The sequence below is a fragment of the Prenolepis imparis genome, unplaced genomic scaffold, assembly GCF_030444845.1.
Source record: "Prenolepis imparis isolate NDT839.2.m4 unplaced genomic scaffold, iyPreImpa1.0 SCAF_14, whole genome shotgun sequence".
NCBI lineage: Eukaryota > Metazoa > Arthropoda > Insecta > Hymenoptera > Formicidae > Prenolepis > Prenolepis imparis.
The window spans coordinates 1,085,667-1,103,726 of NW_028141172.1; the positions used below are offsets into that span (position 1 = coordinate 1,085,667).

At 37.0% G+C, this 18,060-nt stretch overlaps 1 protein-coding gene across 6 annotated transcripts in view; it reads left to right on the forward strand.

Annotated features, from left to right (window-relative positions):
* Nfat (nuclear factor of activated T cells 3) overlaps positions 1-18,060 on the forward strand; it is a 34,490-nt gene that overhangs the window by 12,843 nt on the left and 3,587 nt on the right. For 2 of the 6 annotated variants that reach the window (XM_083054599.1, XM_083054600.1), the window contains exons 1-9: positions 4,485-5,380; positions 11,405-11,724; positions 12,804-13,095; positions 14,474-14,986; positions 15,142-15,597; positions 15,694-16,239; positions 16,416-16,793; positions 16,991-17,322; positions 17,556-17,924. In XM_083054599.1, coding sequence (XP_082910725.1) covers positions 5,242-5,380; positions 11,405-11,724; positions 12,804-13,095; positions 14,474-14,986; positions 15,142-15,597; positions 15,694-16,239; positions 16,416-16,793; positions 16,991-17,322; positions 17,556-17,924 — 3,345 coding nt within the window. In that variant the 5' untranslated portion in view covers positions 4,485-5,241. Of the gene's footprint in view, positions 1-4,484; positions 5,381-6,691; positions 6,927-8,327; positions 9,115-9,247; positions 9,469-11,404; positions 11,725-12,803; positions 13,096-14,473; positions 14,987-15,141; positions 15,598-15,693; positions 16,240-16,415; positions 16,794-16,990; positions 17,323-17,555; positions 17,925-18,060 lie in introns of those variants that run through there. The other 4 variants (XM_083054603.1, XM_083054601.1, XM_083054598.1 and 1 more) reach the window with 4 other exon arrangements.

Genomic DNA, 18,060 nt, shown 5'->3' on the forward strand with positions numbered 1-18,060 from the left:
AGTTGATAGTCCTCGAGCGCGACACTCATCATCAGTGACGCTCGGATAAATATTTTTAGGTATTTTAGATCTTCTAAAGATTCTCAAAAATCTTCAGAGCTCCTTAAAGCGCTCTATTCAAAGATCCTGAGAAGACTTTCAATACTCAAGACTCTGATCTTCATAGATTTGTAAAAGTGTGGGCTTGGATGTTCCTTGAGGTTCAAACGTCTTCAAAACTTTTCAGAAAAATTTATAGAGAGTCTCTGTCTTAATGATTCTGAAAAGATTCTGGAAACTTTTCAGTGATAATTCAAACACACATTATTCTGAGATTGTGTGTGGAGAGCATTGGAGATGATTCTCACTTTATGTTTGTGTCACGTGCGTTATCAGTCTTTCTATGAAAACCACAATGATAGCAGGCCGTCCACCTAAAGATAAGGTCCCAAGAGTCCACAAAAACGCGTCTCGATTCAGCATTCATTTTGTTCTCATGGCCGTAGCGAAATAAAACCTCGCCGTCCTTCCCTCTCTTCGAATGATTTCTTCGCCTAATCGAATCGCACGCAGATGCGTAGTTTCGACGTAATTTACGATGAAATATTTTATACATTACAGTAGACGTACATTGTTGTGACGCATAATTAAATACGGCATTACATACCATATTGTTTCTTCAAATTAAGTTGATTATATAATAAATTTTATATAATGCGAGAAAACATTGCAAAATTTTTAAACGCGCTAGTTTTACAGGATTTTTGCTATTCTTTGGAAAATTAATTTAGTATCAAATAAAATTTAGAGAGAGAGAGAGAGAGATGAATAAATAAATTAAATTACAATAACATACAAGTGCCCTGTGAGTCTATGCAATTATATAACCGATGATGACACATACAATCATCAGATTATAAATACTCAGTCATCACAAAATAAAATTTTATCGAAATACAAAATTAATTTCTAAATTTAAATATTTATTATATAGGTATAGTAAAATTCATAAATAATATATATAATTTTTTCCCCCGAGTAATCTAATTAATATATAAAACGGTTTTCATCAAAATCATAGCGGTCGATATGACGGACGGCATGAACGCGTATATACATGCATGTCGACTATATCTCGTAATGTAAGCACCAAATAACAGTTAAGCCGTAAAAGCGCGACGATAAATAAGCGAGAGACGGGTCATCGTCCAGTGGTAGACGAGATTCACGTTCAACGAGCCGTATTAATCGTCGTCGTTTATGCGCTCCCGCTCGCGCGCGGACATTGTACCGACATAATATTACTATAAAGTATCAATTGTATTGACTATCGAATATTTCTGGTATCTGATACCCGCCCCTATAATCTGGAGCAACTGAATGTAATACATCTGATGATCCATATTAGATTAAGTTTCTTTAATAATCTCTATTTCTTCATGATATTTCGATGGTGTTGAAGAGATTTATTATTGAAAACAAGATATCGCTGCGATAGGAAATTTCGTTTGAGCGTCTCTTTTATTAAGATAAAATTTTATACAAATTATACTGGGATGTATGACGTGACAAATATCCGGGAAACACTTATTTGCGATCTATTTTTCGCAAAAACTTGATCGTCGTCGTCATAGGATTTTCATATGACCCATTATTATGAGACGGACGGTAATCGTCTAGCGTGACTAATAGGACGAGCGAGTTTACAGACGTTTACCGCGCTATCAGCGACCATGTATGAGTCTTTTTTATGTGGGTGCGGGTATACCTTTATAGGTATATATATGTGTTAGACGTGTGTGTGTATGTGTATATAATGAGTAATTGAACGGTAGGCGCGTATAAGAGAGAGAGAGAGAGAGAGAGAGAGAGAGAGAGAGAGAGAGAGAGAGAGAGAGAGAGAGAGAGAGAGAGAGAGAGAGAGAGAGAGAGAGAGAGAGAGAGAGAGAGAGAGAGAGAGAGAGAGAGAGAGAAGGACGAGGAAAGTAAGCAACAAACATGTCGTTGTGTGCGATCGTCTCGTGCACATTGGACTTTATTGCATTCGTTGACTTACTTCTGTGCGAGAGCGTTGGAAACAATCGTAGGACGTAGGAGGGATCAGTCCAAATTATACATTCGTAGCTTATAATATAAATTTCTTAGAGAAGAGATTGCGAAAGGATTCGGTTGAAACAATTATATAACTTGTTTCCAGAGTTTGCGTAGATTTAAATATGTAATAGAGAAAATACATATATATAACATCTTATATGTATACAAGACGGACTTTGCGAGTGAAGGGACTTGGTAGATGTGATATAGCAGCTGTACAATAATAGAAAATTTAGTTTCGATGTAATTAAAAGTTTATAATCTAACGTTATCATCTGTAATTTTTAATCGAATTCGTTATCATCGCGTTATCATTTGAAATTTTTAATCCAACGCAAGCTGCATCGAGTTACACCAAGTCATGGTAACAGTTTGATTAATCCTGACCTAACGTAATCCTACGTAAATATAGATTTTGTGCTGTATTTCATTAAAGCTGGCAGTTTAATCTAATTCTAATCCAATCAACAAGGTAATTTAATGAATATCTGTCAAGGTATGTGTCATTAACCTGATATAAAGATAGATATGTTAATATGCAATACAGTATGTTATATGCAATATCAAATAGATTTACAAAGATTTAATAACAACAATGAACTCTCTCTCTCTCTCTCTCTCTCTCTCTTTCTTTATATTTCATTAACACGTCAATTCTGACAACTTGATGTTATTTGATTTTTTCTTTCTCTCTGCGAATAATAAGAGACAAATGATTGATGAAGCTGAAATTAAAATCAGTAAGAGTCTATATATGCGTTATTTCGAGTTTTTTTCGGGTCGAAGGAAAACTACGATTTTCCGGACATTCTGTAGATGCTAATGAAACGGGTAGATGTTAATGTAACACTCGCGAGATAAACGTTGTTTCTTCAATCATCGCGTTCCCGCCTCGCTGATTTTTCGCGCTCCCTCGTGCGCTTTTTATAGATCGGTGTCTCGAGTTTCCGCGGCGACCGAGATAACAATAACGATAAATATAATAATAAACACATGTATACACGTACAGCTCTCTTTCCCCAGTTTTCACGCTGCGTAGATCGTGAATATTCGCGATGTTTTCCCGCGATGGAAAATCCGCGAACGACTATTAATTGAAGAAAAAGCGGGAAAAAACCAGAGTTTAAATGCCGTAGCTAAACAGGTATAAATGTATCGTCGACAAATTAAAAATTGGCTGATAATTTACAATTTTTTCATGTAAATGTCAAGAGATTTAGTATAATTATTCTGTTAAATTATGTCGATATATAAATGTTCGTTCTAAAAAGAAATATTGCGCGTGTTACTTTTAAAATCGTTTGATAATAAGGGAATTTTTTTGTATTTTTCTAAACGTCAAAAATGTAGCAACGCTGTCAACTTTTTACACGCGCAGCTTAACACGTCAAAAGCTCGCGTTTTCAAAGGAAATGTTTTTTCCAGTCTTAATATTTACGGAAATTTCCTTTTTCTTTAATCGAATCTTCTTTGACATTAATTCAAAATGCTATTTTTCAGCGTACATGTGACGTACGGAGTACCTGTAGTTACGCCGCTCCGCGATGAGGGATTTACGGATCGCTGAAACTGCGGAATTACGGATCCACGTATAAATAGCAATTAGAATGGATTACCCAACTGGATTGATAACTGCGCTATCGTAGTGCATCTCGCATTAAATCGCTACGCGGGGCCGTAAATTGATTCGCAAATTGTAAACTTATAATCGACCTTTGACGTCACGCTCCACGACGCCAAGGATCGTGACGCGTTTGCGGTGCGCGCCCGCGCACTTAATCGATCACGCTCGTGTCGATTATCTAATCGTCGTCCGCCGCGCCGTGACGGAACAGAATTCTCTCACGCCAAGATTCCGGGGAATCTCTGCACGGATGATGCAGGTGAAAATTACGTTATTACGCAGTGACTCGAATCGAAAAGGAAGGACAGTACATTTTATTCGTGCCTAATCGTCCTTTAAAGGAGAGCGCGACGTTTGACCTTGAAGAAATTGAACGCTATACCGAGTTGCATAATCAAAGCTTCGCGAATTAGGCTTTGCAAGATGATTTTCCCCCGAAAAAAAGAGTTTTTCTCTCAGAAGTCTCTATGCAAATTTAACACGTAGCACTGTAAATCATCTCCATCTCTCTCGTTTGAATTGTAGCGTAGGAGAATGTTCAAACATTGTGGATTTTGGAGTTAATGGTACCATTCCGGTACCATCTCGATATCGATAATTGAAAATTCGCATCGGCGTCCTTCGCGAAATTGAGATTGAATGAGAAAAGATGTGTATTTTGTATCGCTGCTCAATCAAGCTTTAAGCGCCTCCACCGCTAACTCGGCGGCTAATTAGCGCCTGTTGATTGGTCACCTTCGGCGGCGCGCCATCGCATCGCATCGCCGGCGACGCCGTCGTTCAACATACACGATGATGATGCGACGAGGCTGGTGGGGGCTTATTTACTTGCGTTGTCGGGTCACGCTGATCTCGGACGAGGCGTTAGTCTTGCGTGCGACGCGTATCGTGCCTTTCCGCCTATCGTTCCGCTCGCGGTTCGCGCTCTTCTCCGCTCTCCTCTCGTTCCTTAAAAATATACATATCTGCGTCCCGTTCTTCGCATCGCGCCTCGCTGATTCGGATGGCATCTCGCCCTGTCGCCGTCGTCGTCGTCGTCTTCACGAAAATTCAAACAACGCTCGCAATGATGTAGAACGTATCGATTGATATGGAGTTGACACTTAGCGCTAGATCACGGACTGCTGGCCCTAGGGCCTGACGATTTCATAAGCAAAAGAAGATAACTTCTGTCGATATAACTCCTAATCGATACATTTCCTAATCAGTGGAATCGAATCGACACGTGGCCGGACATTTTAATTGTCATTTAAGGTCAAGGTGAAACTTTGTGAATCTTGGGACAATTTAAAAAAGAAGTGATACGACGCACACATATATACATACATACACACATACATGTGAAAAGTTAGGTAACGTACGAACATTATCTCTCCGAAACAAAAAGTAATCTTAGGACGTGTTTTTTTTTGGACGCGAATAAATTAAGAATCTAAAGAGCTAAATCTGAAGAGCTGAAATTGTTTAGTGATTCGTGAGCGATTTTTTATTTTGTCGAGAACGACGTGGCCGCGAAAAGAATCGTAGATTCTCGGGGGACCTAAATGGCACCCGATCTAGAGAAGAGGCGCCAGGAACTAAGGAGGGGCAGCAGCGCGACCTTGGACCATGTCAACGATCATCTGGGCATGCTCTTACAATCGAGTTGTATAAATGGCACATTAACGGATTTTTATCATCATGGTAATTTATATGAGTTTGAGAAATTATGGTCGAATGTTTACGATTGTATTTCTATGATCTTTTCGTCTCGTCCAAATAAGAGACATCTTTCAATTTAATTTTCTATTATTTTATTTTAAAAAATACTTATTTTAGTGAATATTCTTTAAGTTCCTCGGAGGCTATACTGCTGCTCTCTATTCATTCTTTGTAGGATCATCATTTATCGGAGCAAAATCTAGGCAGAGATTTTTCAGTTCATTTTGTTTAAGTTTGTTTTATCGAACTAAACCAGTTTTATTTGGTTTCTTTGTATTGTTTCATATTTTCTTCACTTTTAATGTTTTATCTCGAATTGTCCGACGCATGTATCAGTTCAGACACATTAAGGATTTATAGAGGATTTTCTATATAATCTTATCTATCTTATCTAATTTGTTTAAGAATAAGTTAAATTTTAGGATCAGTCTGATTTGAAGATTTACAGACTTTAAAGTGTGTTTATACAAACTTGAAGATTTATTTGTAATCATTTTTAGCATCGAGAGCTAGAAATTTCTTTTACTTCAATGATAAGAAATATATTCTTATGCCACACGAGCCATTAGAACAGAGTTCAAGGCAAGAGCGAATTCTGGCGATTTCAGAAGATTCTAGAATAGAGGGGAGACTTCGATTGTAGATATCTACTTTTTTCATCGTATACGAAACTATTATAATAAAAAAAAGTTGTGTCTTGCTTCTTTTTTCTTCTTTTCTTATTGAAAATAACGTCTGAGCTTATACATATTATAAAAAAACATATAACAGACTACAGATTTATCTCTTTGTACTCTAAGACTTGAAATATGAAACCGGCGCGCGGGATCAATGAACTTGTAATTAATGTTTTTCTCCCCGATATCTCCCGTCTACATTATTATTGTTGAAAATACAGAGCTTTAATATTGTGGCTGTCCAGCGGGAAAAGGATTGTGTGCAGACGGATCCAGATAACCTTCGCGATTCCTGATACGGGGTTCGTCTAAGGTCTAAGGGGTTCGAGACACTATGAAATATGAGAACAAGATATCGGGAACAAGGAATACGGGAATTCAATTTTTGCGATAAATACAGCGTTGAGAGAGATGCGGATGTTCAAATATTGGAAATAAATTGGACGATGCTGGACGATTATGTCCTAAAGAAATTAATTCAATAATTAATAAAAAAAATTAATATACTTTTATATACTCTTTCTATATCGCCTTTTATTAATTGTGATTTTCAAGATAATTTTTCGAAATTTGTTTTTTAATAATTTTTAATTTAATAATTTTTCTAATGTTTCAGAATGTTGGAAATTGAGAATTTTGAAAAACGATAGTTAACTTCCACGGCGGGACACGTTTTCTTTTTGCGAGACGAACATTAATGTATTCCTATCAATATTCTTGTCACTGTTTATTCGTTGGAATGTACTCATGAATGTGCGCCATTACCGATTACGGTGATCGCATTCAGGCGGAATTGACTCAAATAAGACAATTGAGCGGTGAACGACAGGGAAGGATAATTTTTAAAAACGGTAAATTATTTATTATATGAATTTTTCTATGAATTTTGAATTGGTAGGTAGAAGATCTGAAAAAAAGTCTACAGAGACTCGAGGATTTAGATAATTCTATAGAGACTCGTAAATTTTTGAAACTCTTTATTCTTTAGAAGCAGAATCTAACAATAAGGTTCTAAGTCCTCGAGTTTTTTTTTTCTCTCTATCTCTCTTTCAAAGAATATTAATTAGATTTGATCGAAAATCCATCAACTTTAATTACGTCATCGTCATTTCGAAATGCTCTGTATCTGCACGATCAGCGCGATCATCTCCTTGAAATGATATACAAAAAAAAAGTCTTTGGCCTATACTCGTGTCTCAACGATCTCTAAAATCGCATGTAAACACGAATGCGCGCATACGTGGCTCGTTAAAGGCGCGCTGTATACATAGTTGAATAACGCCTATAATTCGTTGAATAACGGAGCTAACACAAATACATATGACAGTTGACTCAATTGGCGGCGGATTGATAAATTTGATTAAGCCAAACCAAACAAACTGGTTTTTCGAGTCAATCAACAACAACAGTTTAGCGCGCAATTAACGTCTCTGAATGCTTATCCCGACTTTGTAAAACTGCAAATTAATTATCGACATATAACTTTTGAAAAGTATAATAAAAGTATTACAAAGTTTTTTTGTGAGACTAAAGCAAAACATTTGTTTCGTATAACTATAATATTAATAATTAATTTTTTTAGAGATATATAAAGATATGATTATTTAAAAAATTAAAAATTATATATATAATACAATAATATATATAGTTGAAAAAATATTAATATCTTCCAATAATGCAATTATTACAATCATAAAGAAAAAAAGAAAATTATATTTTAAAAGAAATATTTTTTCTCTTTTTTTGTCTTGAAATAAGAATTATTTAATAGATATTTTATTTTTATTCAATCTTAAAATAATTCAGCAAACACAAAGCAGTCTTTTTAAAACTCTAAATCAATTTTACATTGGTGATTTTATTTAACTGCAGTTGTTCTCTTATTTAAGTCAATATGAAATGAGATAAATTAATATTTACATTGATACAGATAATTAATGTGACCAACTAGTTGATAGGACAAAGATAAATATTCTCATCTATCTTCTAGAGAGAAATATAGTTTGATATTCAACATTTATTCCTTTTTAAATAGGCGTTTTAAATATTTGTTTTGATAGATTTTATAATGTAAAGTTTATTATTATTATTATTATTATGTCGTTAATGTGTTATATAAATTATAGAAAATGTAATTATTTTAATCGTTCTTTAATGGGGAAAATGAAAAATAGTGATATATAAAACTATTATGTTATATATTCTTATTTTATCATTATATTAATTTTCTTGTTGATTTTTATTTTTGACAGAAAGAAGATGCAGACACAGATATATATAATCACCATTACAGTCATTGGAATTCACACGGCAATTTGAATATTAATCGAGACAGAAATTCCAATGCTCGTAAATCGGAATTCATCAACAAGCTATAACGCTTCTGTTATCGTTCTTGTCTGTCCTCTTTTTCGTCATGAGCGAGTCCGGACTGTATGTATAGCCGTGTCTGCCTATCATTGAAATCAGTGTCTCGTTATCGGAACTTTGAATAGATACACGATGTTCTTAGCGATAAACCTCACACCGTCGCATTTCTGATCAATCATCAATAATCGATAATATTTCCTCGCTTCTTTACTTTCTTCTCTCGAACTATAAACACTATACGATGCGCTTTCGTCAACTTTCTTTTTAACTGTTTATCTCTATTTCGCATTTTGTTTCTTTAATTTAACTTGTTATAAATTTAAAATTTTCTATACTACAGTAATAAATATATCGCGTCTATATGTATATCTGTGCTCTATATTTCTTTCGGTACCGATGCATAGCAGTGCCGAGCTTCTGGAGACTCTTCGGCTCCTTATCTGGACTACTTAAGTAGGCTATCAGAGATGCCATTAAGTGTACACAGACTGTCATGTGAGCCGCAAAGAACCATTTTGTCGGAATTCGAGAAAACCTCAAAGTATCTAAGACATATCCTAAAATGAATTTAGAAGTTCTCTTTCGTTAGAGAAAAAACAAGCTTAATTATGGATTGCAAAGTGATTTTGTCATAGAACACTCTCGTGTGGTCTTCACTACATACTTCTGGTATATTTGTAATACAATTTTATTTATTTTCATACACTTTTTGTGTAAAACTTTCATATTTATTGTAGAATCTCATCCTATAATCCGTAAAACTCTACCATCCATGGAATAAAACTAGAATTATCTGTTATAGAATTGGAATGCCTCTTACAATTAGACGGTTTTCGTCCTTCACACATCTACGTACGTTCTTTGGGACATTTCGCTCGAAGACGTAGAAATTTACCGATAAAAACATCGGTAATCGACGAATTAGCGCGTCTGTGTCTGCTGAAACGATACCACACCATCCGGCCACGATGAGGATCGACCGAGCATCGATCCGTCCGTTCGTCCTTCCATCCATTCGTCCTGGTAACGATATATCCTTGAGACTCGAGACGAGAGGCGTCGTAGTTAGCGCGCTCGCGCTCTGTTTGCCGTGTAATAGTAACGATGTTTATCGATCCTGTTATCGAGGGTACACTCTTTCTCTCTTTCTCTCTCCTTCTTTTTTTTCTGTCCAGCTCGAGGACGCGGGGCTAGAAGACGCAAATACCAGAAAGAGCCCTAATTCGTCTTGGTGGTATCCTTCCACGTGGACGCGCGCACACAGGCGAGAGTGATAAAGAGATACATTCACCTCTACCGCAGGTGTACAGAGCGTTCCGTCGTGTTTATGTATCGAGACGATGATGGCGAGATTGCCAGGGTATAATTAAAATCATCGGGCGTCACTAGCCACGAGACCTTCGCGATTATTATCTTTATGGCATTGCCGCTTGATTATGCAGCTATTGTAGTGAATGGCGCCATCCGTTATTTGCAAAACATCCGATGATTGCGATCGGTATACGCGATTTTCCAAAGAAATACGGAGAGATGACGAGTCGAAGAGCTAACTATGCTCATAACTTGTTACATTTTTATCTTACAAATCAATGTTTAAAATGAATATTATAAACCTGTTGATTGTTATCGTAAAAATCCGCATTACTTTTTCGATAATGCAAATAAATTAAGGACTAGGTACTTTACGTTCAAATGCGAGTTTGTGAAGAATAGATACATCTTGCGCTGAGAGATTAGGGAACGGAGCAAAAGAGTATACTTCTGACATAGATTGCGAGAGGAAAGAAAGGATAATAATTGTTACAACTTGACGTAATGTAATGATTGGTAATAATAGCAATAGAGCGACACTATAGAAAAGAGGAGAAGAAAACGAAAGAAAGTAAAGAGAGAGAGATGAGATTGGAAATCGACAGCCGGGTCGTTGACATCTTCCCGTGATTTTCCTCGATGTTCACACAGATGCAGAACTAATGCACGTGTGTGCATGCGTCGATTACGTGCCCACCCCCTATGGGTCGCCGAGGCGGAAGGAGAGAGAGGGATGAAGAATCGAACCCCGTCGCCACCAGTTGCGTCCGCGATTGCAACTTCACCCCCACGCAATTATCCCATCCAGTAATCGAGGTGGTCTATAGATAGATCGTCCGACATTGCTCTGCCTCCTTCCCTCTCGTCTTCTCTATCTTTTTGTCCCTCTTTCGCCGGGGCTCGTGTGTTTCGTATTTTTCCCACTTTATCGCTCCTCGATGATGCACACGCCGGCTCTTCATGCACGACGTGTAAATCGAGAGTTGGTCTATCAATGTTGCATCGAATGGTGATTCGTGCCCGGGATTCGGTTTTATTGCTAATGAAAGTCTGCAGAGATTCAAAGATATATATAATTTTATTGATCAATATAATAGTATTATATTCTGAAGTATGATTTTCTAGTGTTTTTGGATCCTAGAAGGAAAGAGAAGAATCTTGTAGCTTGAGCAAATACGACTTTAACAAGAGTTGAAGAGAATTTATTCTGACGACTAATTTATGATGAATTCGGTATTATAGTATAATAATTTAAGTATATATGAACATTTTAATCGCATTTCTATTTGTCTATTTCTTTACATATTTAACTTCCTGCTTACGTATATTTGCATTTGCATTTAAGTTCTCTTTATCTCGCCTCATGGACGGATTAAAAATGATACTGAAATGCATGATATAATGACTCTATAATTAAATTGAATGCAGTTATTGTTCTCGCATGACCTATTCCAAGAAAGACAGTTACATACCGAAATAATCCATCTTTCTCTAATATATTATAAATTTGTCAATTGATATAGAAAGATAATGCAGTATTGATATAGGCCACGTGAGAGAAGTTTGATGTTTGTCTAACTGATAAACTCGATCCGTCTGCTCTGCGTTTATTTCAGTCAAGTTAAAATTTAGGGTATTTATTTTTCAGGTAGCAATGCAGGTGGCACATCATCGACGGTGACATCGTCTATCTTGAGGAGCCCCACAACCACAAATAATCGCGCTCATTCCACTACTAGAAGAGCGGTCAGTCATCAGCAGCGACAGCAGCAACAGCAACAGCAGCAACAACGACGACAACAACAACAACAACAGTTACAATCTAGAGTCCCAAGTTTGAATGGCGTTGCTTTGCCGATAAGGAGCTTGGATGATCACGGACCTAGAACAAGTACAACCCAAGACGACAACTCGAACGATTCCGGTCTCGGCTCCGAGGAACGTCAACAGCACCTCAACAACGGCAATGTTAGTACCTAAGAATAAGTCCTAATGACAAATGATAGGATATTGCCAAATCTCGACCAAACGACTCAATTAATCTTCCTAGTTATGCTATGTGTAACTTTACTAGGCTATAGAGTTCTATAACTAGCTATATAACATTTTAATATAATAAAATTAAGTATCTAGTTTCAGGGGCCCGTATATAAACTTGTTTTCAAATTTTCTATTTATATTTTCGCTACGCGAAAAATTATAAATGAAAAAAGTATTCGCTGGAACGTTAAAAATAATATTATTTCGAGAAATTAACAAAATTTTTCCGCAGGATAAGAATTTCTTCGCAAGTAGTTACTAATCGAATCTAAAATAATTACTTCCAACATATTTCTTCTCCTTGTTTTTTTTTTTCTTTGCTGAAAGATCGAAGAAAGAAGCAGAAGAAAAATGAGTTGACGGGCCCCTATATGAGCTTCGCACTTTACTTATTCTTGCTTACGGCCTTGAGCCTTCTTGTCGTTAGAAGCCAGATGAAGTTATTTAATGTGTTCATGAGGATACGCGTGATCGTCATCAATATCATCATCGGAGATCGCCGACCGCTCGAACGGTAGTTGAACCCAACCGAGTTCTGATTCGTTAAATTAAGTACACAGACGCTCGCGCACGTATGGGGTGTCCCTCTTGTATTAATCATTCGAAATAACTTTTTTACAGCATCGAGCGAAAAATGATGCTGAATTGCCTTATTAAGATATTTAATGTCAATAGAATTTTCATAAAATTTTAATTTAATTTAATAAAGATAATTTAATTTATAATTTTAATTTAGTTCAATGATACATATTCTATAATATTTTTATCAAATGAGAGAGAGAAGGACTTCACTAAAGTAAAATTTTTAAGAAAGTTTTATTAAGATATTAACCATTGCTAATTTTTTTTTATACTCTATGTGTGCATGTATTTTAGCACTATTCCTTTTATGTACATCTATCTACTGATTTTAATGTACCCAATTTAATAGTGAATATTTAACGAGACATCTTGTATATATGTACGTCTCTGTCATGAATCGATCAATACTGTAATTGTTTCATCAGCCTTGGAACGGCGTCGGCGAGGAGGACTCAAAAAGGAGGAAGATGGACATCAAGTTGGAATCCGAGGATGCAAACTTCGCATTTCCGGAAGTGGCTTCCAGAACTAGTCCTGACAATAAGTCCTTGACAACCAGAACTACAGCCAATGGAATCAGTCTGGGAAGTGTATCCGGTAATAGAACCGGAAATTCCGTGAGCAGAATCGTAGGCGTGACAAGACCTCGACCTGCCTTGAACGTGCTGACTAAGAGGACCGCTCATCAGGGGCCTATCACCCTCACTTCGCAATTGTGTATGTCTTCGAATAGATATGTAGAATAGAATTCAGATAGATATATATTTTAGTTTTTAATATTTTTATATATACATATATATGATAGAAATTGATGAAAATATATAATGAAAAATGAGATCAGCATATACAAAATTCAAGTTTTTAAATTGAGAATATTGAATTATCTTTTTTGAGGAGGGGGAGAATTTACTAAATTTTGTAAAATCTTGAGAATTCTTAATTCTTCAGTCTTTAAATTACTTAGTTGCTTATTATAGATATGACTTCACTACAAATAATGTAACATATTCTCTTACAAACGACAGATTTTATTATTGTACGGTTGATGCAATCGCGAAAATTTCGCACTTCGACTTCTCTTGCAAATTCTACTTATCAATACCAAGTATATGTTCTTGTGAGTTAACACAAATGAAAGACTTGTGCACTTTATTGCATCTCATAAAATTAGTCGTTTCGGAAGAGAGAAAACGTTTGTCTTGCCAGAGAGCGAGGGAGGGATAAACGACTCGTTACTTCGCATTGCAGAAGTCGCGCATTGTCGACTTTGATGTTTTGCAACAAGAGCAAACTCATTGGTAAATTTATTTCCGACGAAATTGCTTATTTTCCTCCGATAAGCTATCTCCTTCGATTCTGGAACCAGCGCTTTCTCTTTTTCCTTCTCGTGTAGCGATAGGCAAAAAGACAATATAAATACAGCATGAAATTTGATATTCCGCTTTTTGATACCAAATGTAGGTCAAACAAGCATGGCTGCGATCAAAGTATTTATAATCTACGGATTATGGAGCAGCATGCTTTATCGTAGAGGATTAAATAAAAATAGTTTATGATAACATTGGTTAATAATGAATCAAATAATGATTTACAATGGGGTTACAATTATGAGTTCACTGATGATGTGAATGTAAATTTTATAAATTAATTCAAAATTTTTAAATTTTTCATGTTTGTAAAAATAGAGATTTAGAATCTTTAGAGTTTTGAATTTTTCAAAAGATTTTATTCGTCGAGTCTTTTTGAAATATAAATTTTTATAATTTAAAAGGTTCAAAATTTCCTTACTTTTCAAACGAATTCAATCTTTGTCTTCTTAAGTCCTTAAATATAAAAACAAGAATCTCTATTATAATTCGTCATGTGTATATATCTAATATACTATTGGATTAGTTCCAACCTGTCTTTCTTTGGCATTCCTCCAATAGACCAATTGGTAAACATTCCTGTCAAGAGATCCCAACAATATTTAATATTCTCTATTTACTCACACACCTGCATCTTCCATAAATTATTTCTTGATGTACTTTGCACTCCCCAAACAGACTCAGCATCTCGATCTGATATTGTTTACGATCTTTTTTCTGATCGCTAGCCCACATTTCCGTCAATGGTAAGACTCAACTGCAGATTGTCTGCCAACCTGAACAACAACACCGAGCTCGCTACCAGACGGAAGGCTCGAGGGGAGCAGTAAAGGACCGTAGCGCAAATGGCTTTCCCATTGTCCGACTGATCGGCTACGACAAATCGGCAACTTTGCAGGTGTTCATCGGCACTGATATGGGTAGAGTGGCGCCGCACATGTTTTATCAGGCCTGCCGAGTAAGCGGCAAGAATTCTACACCCTGCATCGAACGGAAGCTCGACGGCACGATTGTTATCGAGATTGATATGGATCCTGCAAAGGATATCACCTGCGATTGCGTTGGTATCCTGAAGGAACGTAATGTTGACGTGGAACATCGATTTCCTCAGGAGGCCGGGCTACTTCAGGGAAGAAGTAAGAAGAAGTCAACACGGTGCCGCATGATCTTCCGCACGATTATCACGCATGCTGATGGAACCACAGAGACGCTGCAAATTTGTTCGCAGCCGATAGTCTGCAGTAAGTCGAAAAAAATGATGGATTTTTTATTAACAAAATAAGCATTATAATTAGATTAAAAAGAAGAAAGAAAATACATTAATATCATAAACTAGATAAGATTTTTAGATGCGCTCATTATTCGGTTTTGTTTCATCAAACTTATATGTTTACAGCTCAACCACCTGGAATTCCAGAGATCTGCAAAAAGTCTCTGACGTCCTGTCCGTGCACCGGTGGACCAGAACTCATTATACTAGGCAAAAATTTCCTAAAGGATACCCGAGTAGTCTTTCAGTTGGATAATGATGACGTGACGAATCTAGAACCGCACTGGGAATGCACCGTGCTGCCAGACAAGGAGTATTTACACCCGGCGCACTTGGTGTGCGTAGTGCCGGCTTACCGCAGGCAGGATCTAGCACCTACAGAGACAGTCAGCGTAAAATTGTATGCAGTATCGTCTGGAAAGACGAGTGAACCGCATACTTTCCTTTATACTGCCGCTTCTACAGCCCCGCAGCCATCTATTGGCAAACTCGAGTCTATCTCACCTCCACTGGCGAACGGTGACGCTAACCTGGTCACATCCTCATCCGTGGTGCCATTGGCCACGGATGTAGCATCCAGCAGTGAGTTGAATAAATTAAATCTGAATGATTTCTTGATTTATTAGATGAATACTTTTTGGTAAATAAATAAAAATAATATATCTTTATTTATTTAAGCTCTGATAACGCAAGCAGCTGTAGGATCGGCGAGTTTCTTAACCAATCCTTCGACTCAGCCACAACAAACCACCTCTTCAGCAGAGTCTCTGAAGAATGACCCTAGTCCGCCACCAGCGGGAACGTCCCAGGTGATTCCGGTGATGATGTGGGCCTCGCAGTCTTCGAATTCGTCCCCTGACGTCATGATGCCACCCCCGGTGCTTGTGGCCAATTCTTTAATGAATCGACGATCCTCATCAAATCTACAATTAATCCTACCAGACAATCTAAAGACGGAAGTACTGGATGAGAATAGTGAGAACAGCATGCTGAGCGAAAACAGCATGCAGAGCATTCCAACGCCGACAACGGCCACGAACGGGCCGACATCAGGCGCCTCTCCCCTCCAGCAATTAGTTAACGAGAACTCCAGAGAGGCTGCGTCTTCGCAAGCTGATATCAACAGTCCTGTGCGAGAGGCAGTGAATGGTCTTCTCGGAGTGGTGGATCTAATACGTAATCCCTTGTCCATGGTAAATGCACATCATCCGACTTCGTTTGGAGGTAGGTACAGCAATAATTTGAATGATTATTTGTTGAATACAGAATATATATTATAACTATAAATTTTCTATAAACTTAGTTAAATCTTATTTTTTTCTTGAATCATAAATTTAAAAAATTTTAATAGCTTAAATTTTCTTAAATTAAGTCAAATATTTTTCAATTGTTAATTGTAGGCATGCATGAGCCAACTCAAGTCGCGGTTCTCAGTCCTCATCATCTCAAGGACACCAATGGTGTTTTACCAACGGAAAACAGTTCGAATGGAGCAGCTCTTCAAGGTGCTGGCGTGGTGGATCTTCGCATGAAACATCATCATCAGCCAGACTTTGGCACATTGTCGAGTTTCACCGGCGCTTCCGGGACACAGAGTTTATCAGCGCCGAACAGTCACGTGGTAGAAAAGTATCTGAATCACATTGAATCCTCGGTGACTACAAGCGAAAAATCTGATAATCCAGAAAACGAATTCGCCATTCAGCAGCAGCGAGCTTCTATTATCTCAGGAAGCGCCCAGCAGTCGGCGGCGCCTCCAGGAATATTGACAACCACAGGTATATGATGTTGTGTATCAAAAAAGCAGTACTATTGTTTATATTTTATTTAAGAATTTTATATTTTCTTATATTTAACATTCTAAAATATATAATTTATATAATTATAAAATATATATATTTGATAAAAACTTTCTAATTTCTTTGTTGAGAAATTTGAGATTAATGTAAAATATCGATATACTGTATCTTTTCAGGGCAAACTTCAGTAAATGCTTTAGTAAATTCTGCAGCTGAACAGATGGTATCTCCATTACGTGCCGTAAATCCCAATTCCACTGCACTGTTGAGCCATGCTGAGCACGAAGCAATCAGCAGTGGTCAACAAACTAGGACTAGTCCACCGATTCCAGGGAAGGGATCGATGCTGCTGGAGGCATTGATACCGCCACAGACAGCAGGCGCGACATCGGTTTCGCCTGCAACGACAGTGGAACAAACAGGAAAGAGTCTGCTAACTACCATTAATGCGGCATTGTTACCGCAGTTGCCGGAAACGCAAGTCAACTCAGCCACATCGAATTCTACGGTAAATATTACTTATTTAGATAAGGTATAAAAGATTAGATCAGAAAGTTAGAATCTTAGAAAGCTCCGAGTGTCCGAGAAAATAAAGTTTATAATATAAAGAAAATAAAAAAATTTTTTAGAATGTTAGAAGAAAATTTAGAATCTGGAATAGAGAAATTTTTTTAAATTTAGTATAAAATCCTTTAAAAGATAAGCATAAGTATAAATGTAAATTTTGTTTTGTATTTTTAGGTCACTGGCAATACGATACCAGCGGCAGAGCATATGCAACAGCAGATGCAAGCGCTCACGCAGCAAGAAGTGGCCGTGATGCAGCAGCAGGTACAGCAAGTGGAACAAGTAGTAGCACAAGCCCAACAGCAAGTTGAACAAGTTGTTGCGCAAGTGCAGCAACAGGCAGTCCAAGCTGTGCAACAGGCGCAGCAACAGGTGGTCCATCAAGTGGTACAGCATGCTCAGGTAGTGCAACAAGCGGTGCAACAAGTGCAGGCAGTGCAGCAAGTTCAAGCGGCTCACGGGGTACAGCAAGCAGTGCAACAGGCGACTGAAGAAGTAGTACAACAAGCGGTGCAACAAGCAACACAAGAAGTAGTGCAGCAGGTCAGTAGCAATTTTGATAAACTTTTAATTTATTATAGATATATATAAATGTATATCTAGAGAAATGTAAATTTTTAAATTTCTCTAGAGTAATCTATAAACATATTATCATTACTTATTAATTATTCAAATTATT